The sequence below is a fragment of the Rhodnius prolixus genome, unplaced genomic scaffold (genome assembly GCF_049639745.1).
Source record: "Rhodnius prolixus isolate KJV_2025 unplaced genomic scaffold, Rpr scaffold_9, whole genome shotgun sequence".
In the NCBI taxonomy this organism is placed as follows: Eukaryota; Metazoa; Arthropoda; class Insecta; order Hemiptera; family Reduviidae; genus Rhodnius; species Rhodnius prolixus.
Genome location: NW_027411604.1, coordinates 10,173,893 through 10,194,819, shown reverse-complemented (window position 1 = coordinate 10,194,819; position 20,927 = coordinate 10,173,893). Strand labels below are relative to the sequence as shown.

Below are 20,927 nucleotides of genomic sequence, written 5' to 3'. Positions count from 1 at the left end.
CTAGGTCTAGGAGACTTGCTAGTTATCACTAAAATGGGTTTATTAAAGAAAAAGTGACAAAGAATTATTGGATTGCTTACTGAATTCCTCTCATCCTGAAGATAAACACAGATTCTGTCCACAACACTTTACACTAAACCAGAAGCAATTTCCACTTTATTATAGTTAAACCATCAAAGTGTAGCTCCTCGCATAACATAATAATCAATTATGGCGAGATGTTTAATACCACAATGCGCCCATAACATGATGTTTCAATACAATAACTTAACAGTGGTAAAGGTACTGGTGAGGTTAGACAAGATCTTAAAGGTTACCTCACTCACTATCCAATAACAGAATTTAACCTTCACGAAAATACGTCAACAGACTTCAAAGAAAATTAAAATGTTATTATATTATTGCTTCTTTAACGAATGCAACGAAATATTTGTAGATAAAATCAAGAAACATGTTTTAAAAAATATTAAAGACTTTCAATTTTTAAGTAAAGACCCCAAACTTTATATTTTAGAAATGAAATTGACTAGACCTTGAGCGCACCCTTGGTACATTGTAATCCGATCAGAGTATCTATGGTCAGTGGTTTCTATGGTTAATGGCCATCAACTTTCTACATTCTAAAGCGAAGATTTGATGGCCTTAAATCTTCGAACCTGTACTTATACACAACCTTGATAATGTATTGAAACGGACTAAAAGTCATGCAACAGAGTTCACGAGACTCACGAATTCAATCTTGACTTTAAGAGTCATTGAAGCAAAAGAAAAGACTAGAAGAATCTGCGAAGAAGTGCTCTGGAATGGTTCATCTAAGGCAGTGGTTCCCAAACTTTTTTGACCCATGGACCCCTTTTTATAGTCAAAACTTGCCCACAGACCCCCAAGTGAAGAGTCGTTAAGTGTTCGACAGTGAGCAAGCAAATCTTCATCTCTATTTTACAATTTCGAAAGATTTGGAAACTAAGAACGTTCTCCTCTTCCCAAGTTTTGTATTTACAGAAAATGTTTTGCAACAAACGCAGATATTACCCTTTTAGTTTTGATTAAATTTAATTAGTCACCTTGTTAGTTTCTAATTTCCATAATAATAAAAATGGATCACAGTTTTATTATTTTATATTGAACCTTGCGCGGACCCCCTGACGTTGTTCAGGGACACCCAAATCAATTTTAATTTTCCACGGACCCCCTGAATGATACCGGGGATCCCTTGGGGTCCGTAGGGACCACTTTGGGAACCATTGATTTAAGGCAACTCAAGGTTTTTAATTCGATTACATTTTTTAGGACAAGGAATTGTCCTGATTATACGCCATATTTAGAGACAGCTAGATCTTTATATCATTGCACACTAAGAATGCATATAAATAAAGTTAATAAAATTTATTAAGATTTATCATCAAGCGATACTTGCATAACATTAATGATGATTACAAACTTAATTTAACATCAATTATAATGAAAACTATCGCCAAGAGATGCTACAATTAAAATTAACTCTTGTTAACAATTCTCCAGAGCGGCACAAATGATCGTTATGTAATTTGTCTACTGTGGTAAATTTTGTTCCAGTAAGTTGCTTTTTGGTCGATTCAGAATGTTTTTGACATATACATGGTTTTAGCAGTAATGTTTTTGTCTGGTTAATAATTTTCTAGTGCGTATTTAAGAGGCGTTTGGTGCGCTTTGTACAATTACGTCATTGTTTTGCTTGAATATAGACGGTAATCAGTGGTAGAATATTACTGTTTGGTATTATTTATTCAATTATTTTCATCATTGCATATGTTCACTTTATTTTATTTTGTTTCCTACACGTTCTTAGCATTGTTAGTAACTTAAGTTAAAAAGGAAAGAAGACAATGTAAAGTAAAGTAAAGTAAATTGCCATTTTTTCAGGCAGGCTTTACGTCCAACTGCCAAATTAGGTGTCATGGACGGAAGCGATTAGCAAACATACTTTACTGTAAATTTCTTTTATTAACCTTTAAATAAAATCCAAGGCCTAAGACAGGGGAATCGAACCTAGTACCACAATACATATTAGCTTTACTGGACTTGCCTCTAACCGCTCGGCTACCGTGGCGCCTAGAAAGAAGACAATATAAACTATATTTAATTTGATTCGTAATCCAGAAGAGGTAACGACTCCCAAATGAACTGAGTCCCTAATATTATTTGGAAAACCGAGACTGAAAATTCAACTGATCCGGTCCATGGAGGATTAAAAATGTACAAAATCTCAGGATGTTCAAAGCAGAAGGAAGTAATTAATTAATTAGTAGTAATTAATAAATTAATTAATTTGGTGACAAAGGTTAGATAGATTAGACTAGGGCCTACGCCACTGCCGACCCCTTTGGATCTATTGTGGCTCCCACTACTCTAGAGCTCGCCCTCCAGACCTGTTCGTTTAATCAGACTCTTAATTCTGGAGAGCGACTCTTAGGTAAAGCTCACCAGGCCTTGGTTATTCCTCCTCGAGAAGTAACATCCTTAGCTACACAAGTCCCTCACACTGACACAACAACACGAGCAGTGTCGTTCCCTCTTCTTCCTGACAAAACCTACAAAGGCTATCATCTGCCAGGCCCATGCAATGCATGTGACGTGGTACCGAAATGGTACCACGGGATTGTGAGTCAGCTCGTTGGGGTTTTGTCTCCAAGCTCACGAGTTGAGGAAAGGTTTCGTGGTGGTCAAGGTATTGCAATGATGATAGTAGAGTCCCCATGATCTATTTTGTGGGAGGAGGATGGTTGGTTTGCCTTCGGGAATAGTTAGGCCACCTTCTAAGTCTCCACAAGAACATGGCCATATAGTGAGAATGGATGCTGACGAAATTCTCTCCAAACTTCTACGCGAGACACCAGACAGGAAACGAAGAATTGGAAGGCCCAGGTTACGATGGCAGGACGGTGTGGCTCAAGATGCTAAGAGCATCCTTCGATTTCGTAACTGGATGGGGGTTGCTAAAGATAGGGACGACTGGCGGAAGCATATTGAGGAGGCGAAGACCCACATCACTGGGTTGTAGCGCCATGAAAGAAGAAGAAGAAGAAGAAGTGTAAATAAAATTAATTTGAAAATATGTTATAACAGGAAATACTCGATTAAAGCTAAGCAAGTTCCGTTTTGAGTAGTACGAGTATATTGTGATAAGCACTGTTTAATTATCTGGATATTAAAGTTGATAATATCAATTAGCACTTTAGGTGGGGCGGCTATTTAACGAAAAGGTCGCGCTAACACCTACATTGCTTGGATATCAAACCCATCCATTCGTGGAATACACAAAAGAGGGTATTGCGTAGGAAGGATGTAGTTTAGTTGGGTACAATAAATCCATACTGTTAGAAAACCTTAACACCCACATATCATAATAGCATCGGCACATTCTTGCACGTCTTATAGACGTTCACAAAACTTAGGGGGGGAAATGAAAATTATGACATACCATTGGACATTCTAAAAGACTATTTAGCTTTTAATGTATTCTTGATGTTGTCTTTTTTTTCCTTTCTAACTAGTGAAATAAGGTACTTGATTTCAAGTAGTCTTTTTAGATTTTGTGTTAACAGCAGAAATACCAATTTTGTAGTCCTTCGAGACAGAAAAAGAAGTTTTTACAACAAAACTCAATAACGTGAAATTGCAGAAAATTTTGACAGTTCGAATAGGTACTCTTTTTTGGGGACCTGATAATAACATTTGGTACCAATATCATGCTACTGAAAGGAATCTTCATCTCGATTACTCAGTATAAAAAAAAAAATTCTCTAAAATTGCACCGATTTTATTATTATTATTATTTTGTTTTTGTTTCCTTTTATGGCATTGGCTTTCGCCATACAGCCAGCATCGTCTAGGTGCTTATCACTAGAATATCACTCACTCACTTATAAATACATTCGCTTCACACATTCATCCCTCTACTATATACAACTATTTACATACAAACTTACAACTAATGGATGGATCAGTACTCTACATTCCTGCCATCCTTATAGCTTAACCTAAATTAAAATCACGTAATTTTTCTCTAATCATTTTCTTGCATTCATTCTAATCGGCTATAACTTTTAAATACATTCATATTTCTTTGCTAGCTACGCTACAGATTTAAGCAACATAGATGTGGGTGGAGAATATAATGTCTTCGTAGCGAAACAGTGTACCTAAATACCTGTACATGTCGTCAAACATTCGTTTCCTTTCAAGTACATAACGTGGACATATCATTATTGTATGTTTGAACTACCTCCTAATCATTGCAATCTACGCTATAAGTTTTTTAATTTGTATAATTATTATAAGGAATGCTTCTTATTGTGTTTCAGGGAAAAAAAGTAGGGTTAATCTTTCCTCCAAAATGTTAAATCTAAGTATAATGAGTAAATGTGCCACTTTACTCAATAAATTTTCTAGTTTTTAATGAATTTTTCATTTGAACTGATTAAATTGATTGCTAAATTGATTCAACAAATTTTAGTTAAGGTTATAGAACGACTTCAAAGCCATTCCCACTAGAGATCTAATTATTTCTATCAAGAACTTCACAAAGTATAGAACTTTAGATTTCTGATTATTAAATTAATTGTGATAAAAGGAAGAAAATATTTAAAGACAAAGAAAAATGGGTTTAGAAACTATTGGATGTCCCTAATGAGTTAATGAGTAAAAAGGATGAGTTTAATAACAGTTCAATGCCGACCTTTGTTCCTGTATATTACAGGATCCATCCAACACAATACCTGGAGTTTGTAGGATAGTAACAGGATGTGATTATCAAAAGAACTAGAACAAATTATGTCCTGGCTTTGGCAACAGTAGTTAATATAAAAAAAATAATAATTTAGGCCCATTCTGTAATGTCACTCAGAATTTCAGTCAAGCCAGAAAATTATAGAAATCACGGGTTTTCTAAAGATTTAATGGGGATGAAACCAATATTAAGGAACAGAGTGTTGACGTATAATGGGACATTCCTTGTAGAAAATCAGCTGAAAATGTCGACATTTCCATTTGGCGTTTAACTTAGTAAATAAGGCACTGCTTTACCTAAATTTAGTCTCACACAGGAAGTATACAAGGTGTATGCGGAGGAGTGGTCGAATCTTCGGGAGGTGATTCAGCAGCTCAAATGCAACAAAAAATATTCTCTTCACTTTGGCCCGATTCACAATAGTATCCAAGATATTTGCATTTTTTAACTTTTCCGCCGATATTCGCGTTTTTCACTATAAAAACGGCCCTAACTTTTTTTATCCTTTATTCTACAACAAATCTGCTTATTCCAAACGAAAGAGCATTAAATTTCCTATAAATATGCTTAACCTAGAGCCTCAAAACGTTTCTTATAATAATGAAATTTTTACATTAATGTCTAAAAAATTTGCAGAAGTTGACTACAACTTTAGCTAGCCACCTTCCTATTGTACTTTTTTACTACTGTGTTTTATTGCTACTTTATTTTTTACTTCCGTTTTATTAAATAATTGTTAAAAACTAAAATGATTACTTTTCTTTTTGTTCCTTCTCCAAAAATTGACATTTGAGTAAATTAGTAGTGAAAAGTCGGTAACGCAAAATCCCAGTTTTCTGCATTTACACCCCACTGTTCGGGGTAGGGTTTTATCAAAAACCAAAAACATCCATATGATCTTGAAGCTCAATAAATGCGCAACTTTTTCTGAAATTATTGTGACTCCTTGATTCATTAATCATTGAAAAAAATGCAGTTGAAAATTTTAACAAAAATCATCGAGAACGAATTTTTTAGATATTCAAGTAAAAATTTCATTATTATAAGAAACGTTTTGAGGCTCTGTACCAAGCAAATTTATAGGAAATTTAATGCTCTTTCGTTTGGAATAAGCAGATTTGTTGTAGGATAAAGGATAGAAAAGTTACGACCGTTTTTATAGTGGAAAACGCGAATATCGACGGAAAAATTAAAAATGCAAATATCTTGAGACACTATTGAGAATCGGGCCAAAGTGAATAGAATATTTTTTGTTGCATTTAAGCTGCTGAATCAGCTCACGAAGTTTCGACCACTCCTCCGCATACACCCAGTATTTTGGAACTTCATTATTCATGAAAATTCAGATATCTATCTAGATATTTTTCAAATAAAAATCATGAAATTACCTATTTATCTACTCTCCAAGTGTCTAATACACCGAAATTTGTGTTACAAATACGTTAAGAATGAACTAAAAAAAACAATCGCACTTTAGAAAAACCACCATCACAACCATTACACAATAATAATTAAACTTACAAACCTTCTGCGCTAAGTTTATTGCTAAGACATGAGATCTTTAGTTCTATTCGACCTCTCCTTTCCGTATGATCACATCCGCACAAATTGGGAACACTTTCTTTACATCTTTTGTGAACATTCATGTCGCATGCTGAAAAATAAAGAAAGAATAAACATTAATTAATTTTATTTTGGTTTGGTTTACAGTAAATTAATAATTTATTACTAAAAATAATTATAAATTAAATAATTATTTACAAATTAATAGCAAAAATCTTTTAATTATTCTGGTTTATTCGTAATTTTTATATCATTACAAAAAAAAATGTTGCTGTCTTATAAACAATTTTAAATTATGCAGTATTTAAAGTATATTGTTAATCTGTTTTACTTTTAAACCAAAAAAGAATAAACAATAAAAGCTACAGCATCATTCAAAATACATCTAAAACATCAATTATTTTAAAATATCTATATTGCTTTAGTAAAATGAATTCAAAAGATATCAAAAAGAAGAGATATAGAAACAAAAACAAATCATTCAGAAATTACTTACCACAATTCAGAGCACAATAAAGTATAAAAAGATATAAGAGCAAAATATAAAAATGAAGATCCAAACCAGCTTACAAAATAGTTTGAACTAAATCATTTATTAAATTAATAAAATTTGTAAAAATTTATGGTTTTTTTTTATGCAGTGGTGGAAGTAACAAAAGGTGGTGCTTTTTTCTTGTGATTGAAAAATGGTTTCTTTTAACACCTAAATTGAGCCTACCACAGGTTTTAGGCATAAGATTCCGGAAACGGCAATATTTCGACGATGTACACCCATACCAGAATCTTTGATAGAATCCTGTTGCATTAAACCTCCTTTGAGGCGCCAAGGTAGCCGAGCGGTTAGAGTCAAGATCTGCAAAGCTAATATACGAGGGTCGTTTGAAAAGTCCGTGCAAAAATAAAAACTACTTAATTTTTTGGGGTAAACCATTTTTATTTTTCAACATAGTCTCCTTTTAGGCTTGTACACTTCGTCCAACGCTGCTCTAGTTTGTTGATCCCTTCCGAATAATAGGATTTGTCCAAGTCTGAAAAATAGCCATTCGTTTCTGCAATCACCTCCTCGTTTGAATAAAATCTTTTTCCCGCCAGCCATTTCTTCATATTGGGGAACAAATAGTAGTCCGAGGGAGCCAACTCTGGAGAATAGGTGGGATGTGAAACGAGTTGGAACCCTATTTCCATTAATTTTGCGACCACAACTGCTGACGTGTGAGCTGGTGCGTTGTCGTGATGGAAAAGGACTTTTTTTGTGGGCCAATCGTGGGCGTTTTTCTTGCAGCTCGGTTTTCAAACGGTCCAATAACGATGAATAATATGCACCTGTAATAGTTTTACCCTTTTCCAGATAGTCGATGAGGATTATTCCTTGCGAATCCCAAAAGACAGTCGCCATAATCTTTCCGGACGAAGGAACGGTCTTCGCTTTTTTTTGGCGCAGATTCCCCCTTGGTAACCCATTGTTTAGATTGTTCTTTGGTCTCAGGAGTGTAATGATGTATCCATGTTTCATCCACAGTGACGAAACGACGCTTAAAGTCCTGCGGATTCTTCTGGAACAGCTGCAAACCGTCCTTGCAACACTTCACACGATTTCGTTTTTGGTCAAGCGTGAGCAATCGCGGCACCCATCTTGCGGATAGCTTTGTCATGTCCAAATGTCGATGCAAAATATTATGTACCCGTTCATTCGAGATGCCCACAGCACTAGCAATCTCACGCGCCTTCACTCTTCTGTCATCCATCACCATATCATGGATTTTATCAATGATTTCTGGAGTAGTAACCTCAACAGGGCGTCCAGAACGTTCAGCGTCATTTGTGCCCATATGGCCACTCCGAAAATTTTGAAACCACTTATAAACTGTTCTAATCGAAGGTGCAGAGTCACCATAATGTTTATCAAGCTTCTCTTTAGTCTCCTGAGGCGTTTTGCCTTTCATAAAGTAGTGTTTAATCAACACACGAAATTCTTTTTCGTCCATTTTTTGAAAATCACTCGACTTCCTCCATTCAAACGAATGCTAAACACAAAGAAATAGACCGATCTGGCTGAAACTTCTTCCAAGAGATGCTACTAACTAAACATAACCTCGATACGCGCCAGTAGTGCTATCTCTCTGACTTTGCACAGACTTTTCAAACGACCCTCGTATATATTGTGGTACTGGGTTCGATTCCCCGGTCTTTAGGTCTTGGATTTTATTTAATGTTTAATAAAAGAAATTTACAATAAAGTATGTTAGCTAGTCGCCTCCGTCCACGGCACCTATTTTGGGTAGTTTGGATGTAAAGCCCGCCTGGAAAAATAGGCATTTACTTAACTTTAACCTCCTTTGTTTTTTTGGTTTTGTAAAAAAAAGTAGGCTAAGCAAATTGGAAAGAAATCAGTAGCTAGAATGAGTTGGTCTAGGTTTAAGAATTAGGAATTTCCAATTGTCTGATAACTGAGGAGGTGTGACTGCCTTTAATGATGTCTTGATGAAGCAGAAAATCCTAACTGGCAACTGAAAATCCTAACTCACGCAATGGAAACTGTTCCCAAAACTTTGGAGTATCATCAGGTTAGGCTGGGTTACCCTCCAATGGAGCTCACTAGCTTTTGTAAAGAATTACAATGGGAATCTTTCAGTCCATGAACAGACCTTGACAGAAGACACACCAACCCCTCTAATGATGTAAAACAGTATATTGTAAATTAACCCTGAAGATGGCCTAGTCCCTAAGGTCGAAAGCTCGCGGCATAATAAAGAATCCCATTAATTTTTCATCCTATTGAAACTATGAATTGGTCACCAAAAATAATGAACAGTGAAGAATTACATTCATATTACCATTCCAATTATCGATTTGATGGAATAAAATTCACTCGTTATTCGAAAGATTTTTTTTTTTTAATCTTCAAGGTTGTCTTGGCGTAGTTGATGTGATATTGCAGCATGGTTGTTAACCATGGACCTATTTGCAAGAGGCGGTTTAATGGTTTTAGTGAGGGAAACATCGAATTTTACTACCAATGTTTCCTGGGGCTGGTGTAAGGGCATTCGTCTTAAAGCTACACGCTAATCAAAACACTGAAACTGAATTCCACCTGGACAAAGTTTATCTTTACAAGCTCATCTCATCCGTAAATCTTTAGCGACTAACTTGTTGGTAGATCAAGACGAAGAATTGGGGCTGCATAATCTTTTTTTAGACACGTAAAATCGAATCAAATTTGTTTTAAAATTCAATTAGATCATTTTTAAAAATCTAATATTTCAGCAAAGCTCCTGGTTAAGCTCATAATCAAAATAAACCTAGAACTTTTATTAAAAAAAATAAAACAGTTTAAAGTTCAGTATGCATTCGAGAGAGACAGGGAAATAAGCACACTCTTTTGTTACAACCTTAAGTAGTGTATGCACAAGAAAGAGTCATGCACATTACGTAAAACTGTTTTTTATTCTCAAGTGAAGTAAAACTATAAAACCAAAACTAATGCAAAATAATATAGTTTACAAACAAGAAATTGTAATCATTACAGCAATAAAAGTGTGTAATTAAAAAGGAGATACTGAGGATAATGATAATGATCGAATTGTGTTCTTTAATAATAATAAAAATAAAACTAGAGTTATTATTTTTTTTAATTACAAAATTAATAATAATAAAGTGGAATTAATATTAGCTTTTCAAAGTATATTTCTTGCTTTTGTATTTTGTAATTATATGGGAACAAACAGATCAAGAAGAAAGAAGGAAAAATAGAATTTTATTTTAAATGCAAAAAATAATTAATTGATATGCAAACAAATGCATTCTTTATTAAAACTTACAATTAATTGTGGCTGGATTCCCTTCCGTAATTGAGACCAATGTTATGTTACTTGGTTGTAAGAGAGTGGGTTTATTTAATTTATTTTATTTTTTAAAATAGTTTTTATTACTTTTAATCAATAAGTATTTGATTTTTAATTAATTTAGAGTATTTGTTTAGTAAATTATAAATCTTGAATATATTTTTTATAGATCTGGCTCACAAATAATTGAACAAATAATTAAAACATCTTTTACCAATAATTAATTTTTTTTTTTTAAACACGGCAATTACAGATTAAAATCGTTATACAAAATACTGAGATATAATCGTTTAGTTCGTTAATTACATGACGGCTAAGGCGCTTCATTAAATGCTTAAACCCACGTCAATTAAACCCCATAAGAAATTTTTTAAATATTTAATATAAAACGGTTGGACTCGTTTCCTCAAACGAGTGGTGTAACTATAATAATTATCAAAAAATCAATCTAAACTGTGCCAAAAAAATGCTTACAGAGTAGGGTGTTTCAAAAAAGATGAATTTTAAATTTTAAAGAGCGCCGAGCGCCAAATCAAAAAGGTTTCGTTCCAAATAGAGCAAAATCGATTAATATTTAGAGGTCGCTACCATCGATCAAAAAATTTTTCTTTTGCTTTTTTCATAAAAATATCCTTATTAAATGTTTTGTATCTTTTCAAATTATTAGCAAAACATGTACCTAATTGTACAAAGTTTATTTAAATATAATTTGCTATAAAGACAAAGCAGTTGGAATCATTTTGATGGGTTAATTTACTATCAATCAAAATTTCAAATTATAACAATAAATGCAAAATATTCCCCAATTTAGACGTTTCAGTAACCAAAATTATTTGTTTTTTAAATTCTGTAAGAAACACATAAAAAAATTAAGTAATTTTAACGTTAATTAATCGAAACTTATCAAAAATGTATATTTTTCTTAATATTTTTTTTTAATACAGCTTCTTTAATTATTCATAACTTTGAAAATAAAATGGTCATTTAAATGATTCCAACTGCATTGTCTTTATAGCAAATTATATTTAAATAAACTTTGTACAATTACATGTTTTGCTAATAATTTGAAAAGATACAAAACATTTAATAAGGTATTTTTTGTAAAAAAGAAAAAAGCAAAACAAAAATTTTTTGATCGATGGTAGCGACCTCTAAATATTAATCGATTTCGCTCTAATACGGACGAAACTTTTTGTCTTTAAATGAACGTTTGATTTTCCGCCCAGCGCTCTTTAAAATTTAAAAGTCATCATTTTTTGAAACACCCAATTACAGAGCTTTCACTAAGTTAAAAGGCAAGAAAATGGAAAGTTATAACAACAAACTTCTCAAAAGCTGATCAAATAATTAATATTATATTAATAATAAAAAAAAAAAATTAATGCAACTATTAAAGAAACTGTTACAATATAAAAAAATAAATGATAATTTTTTTAATAACTGTGGTAAACAGTTTGATAAGTTCATCAAGAATCTAAACTTTGGATAAAAGTGTAATCTTACAGGAATGTTTAATAAAGTTTTGGACAGCTAAGAAAGTTGTTTTACCCGTTCAATTTGTAAAAACCGAGACGATAGAGAGGAAACTAACCCAAACCCAGTAAAATACCCAAGTATATAAAACTTCAATTTTTTTCCCCCTCTTGAAATATTTAAAACTTACGCAAACTTTTTATTGCAAGATTTTTTTTCTATAAAAGCTTCAAATAGAATACAGCTTTTCTTTAAATTTTTTAAAAAGTAATTATTATAAAGTTAGTCGTCTAAAACTTTCTTTTTTTTTGAATTTTTAATAAAAGCAGATTAATTTTTAATTCTTTCAAAAGATAAAATTTATTTTGAACATTGTTAGCTAAGTGTTTTTTTTTTTATTCTTAAAGAGAACTTTTAAATTGAAGTTCAAACAGAATTGATTTTTTAGACCTTTTAAGCTTCTTTTTTTTTTTTTAGCTTTAATAAAAATTAGAAACAAATCGGCCTTAGGCAAGAAGGAATAAATAATAATAAACTAAATACCTAAGGCTAAAAGTATGTTCTCTATAAAAGAGAATTAAAAAGATAAGGTTCTTTTTCGCCTTTGGTAAATGTGTAATATTACTGGGCTTTTGAGTAGCAATACTTTCCCTGAGTACCAGCCAGCATTAGGGATTGTAAGGAGCATTCATTCCAATTACTTATTACCACGGTTATAAGACAGCAGAAAAGATGAAAGCATTACTACAGATTATTCTCTGGTTCTGAAATCTCTTTAGGGTAGTTTTATTCATTTCTATATTTACTTTTATGTTCACCAGAAACAAGAATAACAGGTATGAACACACACACACTGTACTGAAACTTAGGATTTGTGAGAGAAACATAGCTGAACACAGCCAAATAATAAGTCGTTTATGGAAGATGTTCAGGTTTTTGGTATTTATGCCTCGTGTTCCATTGATCTATTGTCAGTGAGAACAACTCTAAGTAAAGTTAATGACTAACTCTTGGGAGAAGGTGTTAGGTACCACTGATTTTGTTTTGCCTTTTTTTTGGCATTGGCTTTCGCCATACAGCCAGCATCGTCTAGGTGCTTATCACTAGAATATCACTCTCTCCTTTCTTACTTATAAATACATTCGCTTCACACATTCATCCCTCTACTATATACAACTATTTACATATACTACAACTAATGGATGGACCAGTACCTCTATATTCCTGCCATCCTTATAGCTTAACCGAAATTAAAATCACCGTAATCCTTCTCTAATCATTTTCTTCCATTCATTCCAATCGGCTATAACTTTTAAATACATTCATATTTCATTGCTAGCTCTGCTACAGATTTAAGCACCTAGATGTTAGTGGAGAATATTATGTCTTCGTAGCGAAATGGTGCATCTAAATACCTGTATATGTCGTCAAACATTCGTTTCCTTTCTACCACATAACGTGGACATATTATTATTATATGTTTGAAATCCTCCTCCTCATTGCAATCTACGCAAAGAGGGGAGGACCTTTTGTTGATCCTGTGTAGATATGATACACACACCGCGTGGTTCGCTCTCAGCCTGCTTATTGTCGTAAACAACCCATTTATTAGTGACAGTTCCCTTAAACCATGGTTGTCTATGTAACTGATCTGCCATAGTTTTATAGAATCTCCCATTATTACCATTACTGTAATCTGTCTGCCATTTTTGTAGAGCTGCTTTTGCAGTATGTGGTAATTTATAGTTAGCCATTTCCCCACTATTGGTTGAACACCATAATTCCACAAGTAACCAAAAGGCTTGTAGCCTGGGTACTATCACAAAAACTAAACCCTTCTTCAACTGCTTAATGTAGTTTTTACATTTTACTTTTTAAAGTAAAAATTACAAGTATTATTTTTTCTAAAATTATTAGTTACTTAAAATGAAAATGGACTTAAAAAAAAAAAAAGTGAGAATAAGTGGGAAATTAGAAAGAAAACTGATGCAGGCAGGTTGTCGTGTGGAAACTGGAAATCGTGTGGGGCAAGGTGGTGACGAGAAAGGTGAGTTCAACTAACTGGGGAGGCACGTAGTGAGTAAGGTAGCACACGTTGTGGGGGTGGCAGCTTGGAGGTGGCAATGTGGCCCACAGACGGAGGCCGTACTTATTGATCTGTTATACTGCACACTGGCTAACACAACTCGCTCATTCATATAACTAGTCCGAACGGGACTAGTCTCTTGTTTGTCCACACTCTTTCAACTACTTCGATGGCCATTTTCTTCTAAAAGTTACCTTCATCTATCTTCCCAAGATATTGCGCTTATATTTCTTTATATAAGCCAAGAATTATTTATGACTATGATCTATTATTCTACTTCTAAGTTTGCTTTTTATTAAAGTTTTATTTTATACAAACTATATTTACGCCAAAATACTATTATTTTCATTCTCAGACAGTTTACAGAATATTAAAATTAAAAAGAAGTGGCGAGAATCGTAGCATGACTTCCTCCGGACAAAGTTCTAACCGGAAGTAATATATAATATAATATTATTGCTAATTTCACTCATGATCTCTTTTTTTTTATTGGCAAGCTTTCGACTTATGGACTAAATTTCAGGGATGTGAAACCATTTTTTTAATAGAAATAGATTGCAATGTACGTACATTATTGATTTAACATAAAGAATTAGAAAATCAAATCTACATTGTAATACGTTTCTGTAAAAAATACAATATGTTCTACAGCCATGAAAATGACCTAGTCCAGGGTTCGGCAACCCGCGGCTCTTTTATCCAAATTGTTTGGCTCTTCAGCCTGCCCAAAATATATTTTATATTTTAATTTTATTGAAACGAATGAAAATTCCATTAATTAAAGGTATTTTTTCAAAAATAATTTTAAATGTGATAGGTTCGAAATGGAATAGAATTATACAATATCAAAATAAAGTACTTGATTTATATTGTAAGACTGCCGCCTATTTAATTCGTTATTATTTATTTGTTTATTTCCTTTGCAATATGTGAAAATAAATATATAAAACATTTAAATGTTATTGGATATCATAAAATAATAATTTGCGAATACAAATGATCTACAGAGTTTGTTTACACTATCATCCTTGCGGCTCTTAGTAAGATTTATTAAAATTATTTAAGAAGAACTGGCTCCCTACTTTAAAAAGGTTGCCGACTGCTGACCTAGTCCCTAGGCCGAAAGATTGGCCATAAAACAAATTAATAACTTAAATCGAAATCTAAATAAACTAAATAACCAATTTGAAGTTTCTAGAATAGTTTCTTTTTGAGTTATGCTAGCCACAAACAACAGACTAGTCACAAACAAAACCACAGTTGAATCATTCATTCAATTATAAAGACCAAAATAATGACCTAGATATTAATTCCTCCCTCTCAACTAATCACATCTTCTCTGTACAGAAATCCCATGAGAGAGCTAGAGAGACAGAGACAGAAAAAAAAAAAAGCTAGATTTATCTTCTGAATGAAAATGAGTCTATATTTACCATTTGCCATTCAAAATTAATCAGACAGTTTGCGACAATACCCAGTTGGGAAAGCGTAATGTAATCACTATAATGATTTATACTACCCTAAAATAAGTCCCTCGGTGGGCACAAATACAAAACTTTACTACGTACAATGGAAATGTCACATTAATTTGCACATTGTTGAGAGTAGGACCTCCATTTTCTCCATAATTCTGGAGAATCTAGTATTGTGTAAGCATGTTTTTTTCATCCATTTATGGTGTTGGGAAATGCAAGGTGGTGTGGAAAACTTTTCTAAATTAATTGTGTATTACTCACTTGTCTTATGTTTCTGTTTTTTAAAAATGTTTTGGACACCAGTTTGTAGGGTATAGCTCTCGGAAAACTAGTCTGCTATTTAGGAGGAGTACAATACGTGTGGAGGAGGTTACACTCTTTGCAGGTTACTCACGGGTAAACTGTTGCCGCAGCCTTCTCAATAGGGTTTCTCTTTTGATTAAGTGGTTTTTAGGAGTGTTTTCAAAGAAGGAATTGGTTTCAGAAGTGAATGTAATTAATCTTTCATTATAAGAAAATAATTTCATTTAACATGAAACACGATCGCTTAACTGTATTGTACTGTGTTAATTAATTGTGTAAGTAATTTGTGTTTGTACGTATATATATTATCAGCAAAAGTCCAAATTGAAAAGCACCACTAATATACATTCTTCGCACTGAGTAAAAAGTTCCTCAGCTTCCAAAACTCCCCGTCTTCACCAGACTTTCACTTTAGCCCAACGATCCAATGAAAAGAAAAATGATGACGCAATATATTTTTTGAAAGATTAATTTAATTAAGGAGATGAGCAACAGAAAATTTAGTAGCAGAACTTATTCACTTTAGATCAAGAAAGATAATTCTTTATTAAATTTAGGCCATTCACAAAATTTTCATTCAGTACCATTCACGTGAGAAAATTAACTATATCAGCCATTAATTTCAGCTTCTACTTTCCTTATCATCAGAAGAACCTCTAGTTGTACGAAAAAGAATAAAAATATGACACAAATATTGAGAGATTCTTAAATTCATAACTCAATGCTTAATAAAGCAATTTTTAGTATTTGTTTGAAGTTTAGGGGGCTAAAATTGTCTTGATTTTTTGCTGACCAGGACGCAGAAATATTTATATATATTTCTGCTGCTACGCTAGGGTCTTCTTATCAACAAGCATTTTATTTCTTCCTTTGAAAACAGGTATTAAAAAGATGGATCTACTGTAAAATTTTGGCTAACCCAGTTATGCAGAGGTCCACTGTCATCTCTGCTGATAACTGTAACTTGCCTCTAAATACAGTGTCTCCTTCATTTTTTGTACAGGAGAGTTACACTCTAAACAAAATGCCCAAGAGATTTGGGATTGATGATTCAACATACATTTGGCTAGAGTTCCGAAAAGGTGCTTTAGAGTAAAAGGTATCTTTTTTTTTTTTTCATTTTTGTGTTTCTCTTGCTTCAATTCGCTTGAAACAGCCCCACATATCCAGTGAAAGCAGAATCTCAACATGAAGTGACAACTACTATTTGCAAATTAAACTCATCTCGGTCACAGTAGCGAAACAAGATTTACTATTTGCGAAACATGAATGATTTTACCCAGAAGTCCTTCGATCTAATTACTCACGTCTCTGGTGACCGTCATTTGCATAAGCCGCCATAAGCTAGTAAATCATCTCTAGGGATTTTCAGGAGTGAACATGTCGATAAGCTGGAATACCTTACCAGAAACTAGTTAATTATCCCTTTCCAAATCCAAACAATCCAACAGGTAATCATTAGTAGTTAATAACGTAAACAAATCATTCTTCTCTTTGAGATTGCCACCTCACCTACCTAGTAAAGGATGAAGGTTGATTTATTAGTTATTATCCTGAGCAAGGAAGGTTATAAACACACGCCATACTTTGGTTAATTGGAAAATAAAATTTAGCAAATTTATAATACAAAACAAATTTGGAAATTTCACACACAGTCACACGCGCGCGCAGTTTTCTCCTTAATAAATTCTTCTATTAAAATTTCGCTAAAGTTCTTTAAAACTGTAATTAGTTTCGTTAGACATTAATTGTTAGTCCCATTTCCGTGCTGCGAAGGCAAAAGTCATGAAAGATTATAAATTGACTAATTGGAAAGGGATGCATGATGGACGAAGCGCTGTGATTGGTAGCTCGAAATTAAAAAAGGCCAAATCATTCTTTTTTTGGAGAGGCAATAGGCAATACTTAAGAAGTGTCTATATAAGGCTGTAGAACTCAAAAAACTTGAGCAGATGGGAGCTTATAAAAGAGTGTTATTATTTCGAAGGAAGGTTATCGGATTTACAGAAGTAAATAGTATTTAGGAGTTTAGATAGTAAAATGGAAGTTGTATTATACCAATGTTTCCAATATATTCTTTAACTTTATCAAGGCGTGTAGCTTGTTATTTGACAGCTGATCTGATGAATGAAATATCAGTAACTTCGTGGGGTTCTACGATGAAATCAGTTTTTAAGAGCTAGATGCCTGATGGTGTAACATCGTTCACTTCAACTGGAGACCAAATTAACCTACAAGCCAAAAAGGGCATTGGTAATAGCAGTGGGCCTGCAGCCTGGACAGACGATCCTAAGAGTTGGGATGGGTCTGATTTCATACCAGACATCACATCTCCATGTCTATTATTATTTCGAGAACCTACCGTAATGTTCAGAGTACCTCATAGTGGGCGCTGAAACGCCCACTATGTTCAGACTTATGCGCGTATGGCTCTCAGCCATGGAGGTTAATGTTGGTTTAAATAGGATTCTCCGTGGGTCGCTGTGACAGTAGGCTGTAGGCTACACCCACTGCGCCCGTTTCAGCATTCTACACTATGAACTATCCCTAAACAGAAATTTACATTAGTTATTTCATCCTCAATACGCACGCTTTGCCGATGTTTTGTAGAGCGATAGAAAATTGGAAATTCAAATCTTTCTGATTTAATGCCAAACCCAGGATGCGTGGAAAAAAGAAGAGGCAGATACAATGCTGCTCTCTATCGTGTTACCTGGTGATTAAAACCATTAACAGTCCTAATTCAATCTAATCTAGAAGTTTAACCCCATCTAGTTTCTCATTTGGGACATTCGACTCAGTAATTCATTACCAAAACTGAGACCACATTCTGTACAAACTTGCTGTTCAGCTAGATTAGCGTTTTAATGAAATATTACGTCATTAAGTTTTATATTCCAGTAATTAAGCAATACTGAGCGAGGCAAATAACCCCAAGCTAAATGAGCATTAAATTGAATGACTTGAATGGAGAAAAGAATGTGGTAACCCACTAGTTGGAGGTTGGAGGAGGGGAGAACAAGAGGAATGTATAATAAACTATACTGATTCCTTATTCAACTGAAAGCATTAACAACTATAGTATAGTATGTGAGCGACCGGTGGTAATGATACCCACGGCAGAGATGCTAGTTTTTGTGCTGTTCCACTGCAACAACTATACACCACTCTATAAATAATTTATTTTGAACAATGTAGTGAAGAAAAGAAAAGAAAATGTACGAGAGAAGGCAGAAAAAGTAAGCGCTGTCAATCACTCAAGGAGGTCGCCATAACGGCATGTAAGGCTGCTACGGTAGCCACTGATCTGTCATTAATTCTGTAATATTACTATAAATCAAACAACACATGTTTTACTGTAATTAAATTCAATCAAGTATTTTTTGTTTAAATGTTCTCTCACTAGATAAAAGGAAACATTGTGATCGTAATAAATTTTCAACCGCAAATATTTGTTTTCCGAGAGTTCTCATTAGGTTCTGTGCTGCCGAGATTAACAGCAAATTATTGATTCTAAGGTCGTAATTTTCTCCGATAGTCAGGCTGCCCTACGGGCTATTAGTTCCTACTAGGTCAACTCAAGGCTGGTTTGGGACTGTCAGGGTGCCCAGAAGGAAATTAGTGATCAAAATATGGTGTCTTTCTGGTTTGGGTACCTGGTCATTCAGGACATACGAGAAACGAAGTGGCAGATTTATTGGCTAGGGAAGGCTCTGCAGGACACTTCGTTGGCCCGGAGCCCTGTTTTGGGATTCCAAAGTGTGTGAAGACTGCGGCCATTAACTTATAGGTACAGAGTAGGTCTCAAGAGTGGTGGCTTGCCACCACTGGGCAGAGACAGGCGAAGGAGTTCATTAAAGGCTATTCGCCGAGGCTGACCTGCAGAATTAATCCGTCAAGGCCGCGTGGGGCTAAGGATAATTGTAGGCCTATTAACTGGCCATTGCAGGCTCAGGAAACACATGCATCGCATGGGCCTGGCAGATGATAGCCTTTGTAGGTTCTGTCAGGAAGAGGAGGAGGAAACGGCACTGCACGTGTTGTGTCAGTGCGAGGGGCTTGTCTGGCTAAATATGTTACTTCTCGGGGAGGAAAAAACCAAGGCCTGTGAGCTTTACCCAAGAGTCGCTGTCTAGAATTAAGAGTCTGATTAAAAGGACAGGTCTGGAGGGTGAGCTATAGAGTGAGGGGAGCCACAATAAATCCGAAGGGGTCGCAGTGGCGTAGGCCTTGAGGCCGCTCTAGTTTAATCTATCTATTTGGAGTTCTGAAAAGTGTTATTTTTATTTGTAAAATGGTGTGTTTGTTAGTAACCAAAAAGAGCAGGCAGCCGACACTATAAATTTCGCTTTTGGTTACTCCAAAAAAAAAAAAAAAAAAAAAAAAACTGACAAAAATTCTACACCCGGAAATACTATTGTCGTGAAATTATATTTTTCCTATTTTTTTAGAATTTACACGAAAATGGATACGAGATTTTTGCGCACCATAAATCTGTAATTTTAATTTCAATAACTTGTATACTTAGACTAACTTAGAATAATCTTTTTTAGACTTTTAAGACAAGAGCAAGACGCTAGTAACTACCAGCAAGGTTTAATATAAATGTTCATTATGTACTCTAATCTGTCAGGTGTCAAAGTAGCTGAACGATTATAGGCAAAGCTAAAATGTATTGTTGGATTAGTAGGTTCGATTACCCGTGTCTAGGGTCTTGGATTTTATGGTTAATATGAGAACTATATAGCGAACTACGTTTGCTAGACGCCTCCGCCAACAACGGAGTTTGGGTAGTTGGATGTGAAGCTCGCCTGAACAAAATAGGTATTACTTTTTTTTAAAAAACAGACTGACTGACATATCCTATTATTTCTGTAGACTTATAAATTAAAAATTTGGATAAACTTCCAAGTTAGAAGTGGATTTTACATCCGGAAATACTACAAAACTGAATGGATTTTTCATTATTCCTTATTTTTTATAGAAAAATTACTCCTACCATTGTCTTTAAACTTTAGATACATAGATTTAGATGAATAATTTTCATTTCATAACTTCCAAATTCACTTAATTTTAGTAATAATTAAAGTTATTTTAAAGTAAGTTCATACTTTACTATAAACTATTTTTTCTAACTAAAAAATAGTCTTACGCGCGATTCGAAATGGGAATCTCCCATATACAAAGCAACGATCACGACCATTAGACCAACATTCGCCCCTTAAACTTGTTTTAAAATCTAGGATTAGAAGCAGTTAACAGTTAGAAACTTGAGATTTGTAACATTTGTATCACAAATCAGGAGAATACATATTATACCTAAATACCTATGAGGAAAAAATAGTGGAAAAATTATAGAGTACATTTTAGAAATGATAAATTTGCCTAAAAAGTCTTAATGGTGGAACGTAGAATTG

At 33.9% G+C, this 20,927-nt stretch overlaps 1 protein-coding gene across 9 annotated transcripts in view; it reads right to left on the bottom strand.

Moving 5' to 3' along the window:
- Pkc53E (Protein C kinase 53E) overlaps positions 1 to 20,927 on the bottom strand; it is a 235,514-nt gene that overhangs the window by 24,006 nt on the left and 190,581 nt on the right. For all 9 annotated transcript variants that reach the window (XM_074128831.1, XM_074128830.1, XM_074128832.1 and 6 more), the window contains one exon: positions 6,294 to 6,422. In XM_074128831.1, coding sequence (XP_073984932.1) covers positions 6,294 to 6,422 — 129 coding nt within the window. The remainder of the gene's footprint in view (positions 1 to 6,293; positions 6,423 to 20,927) is intronic.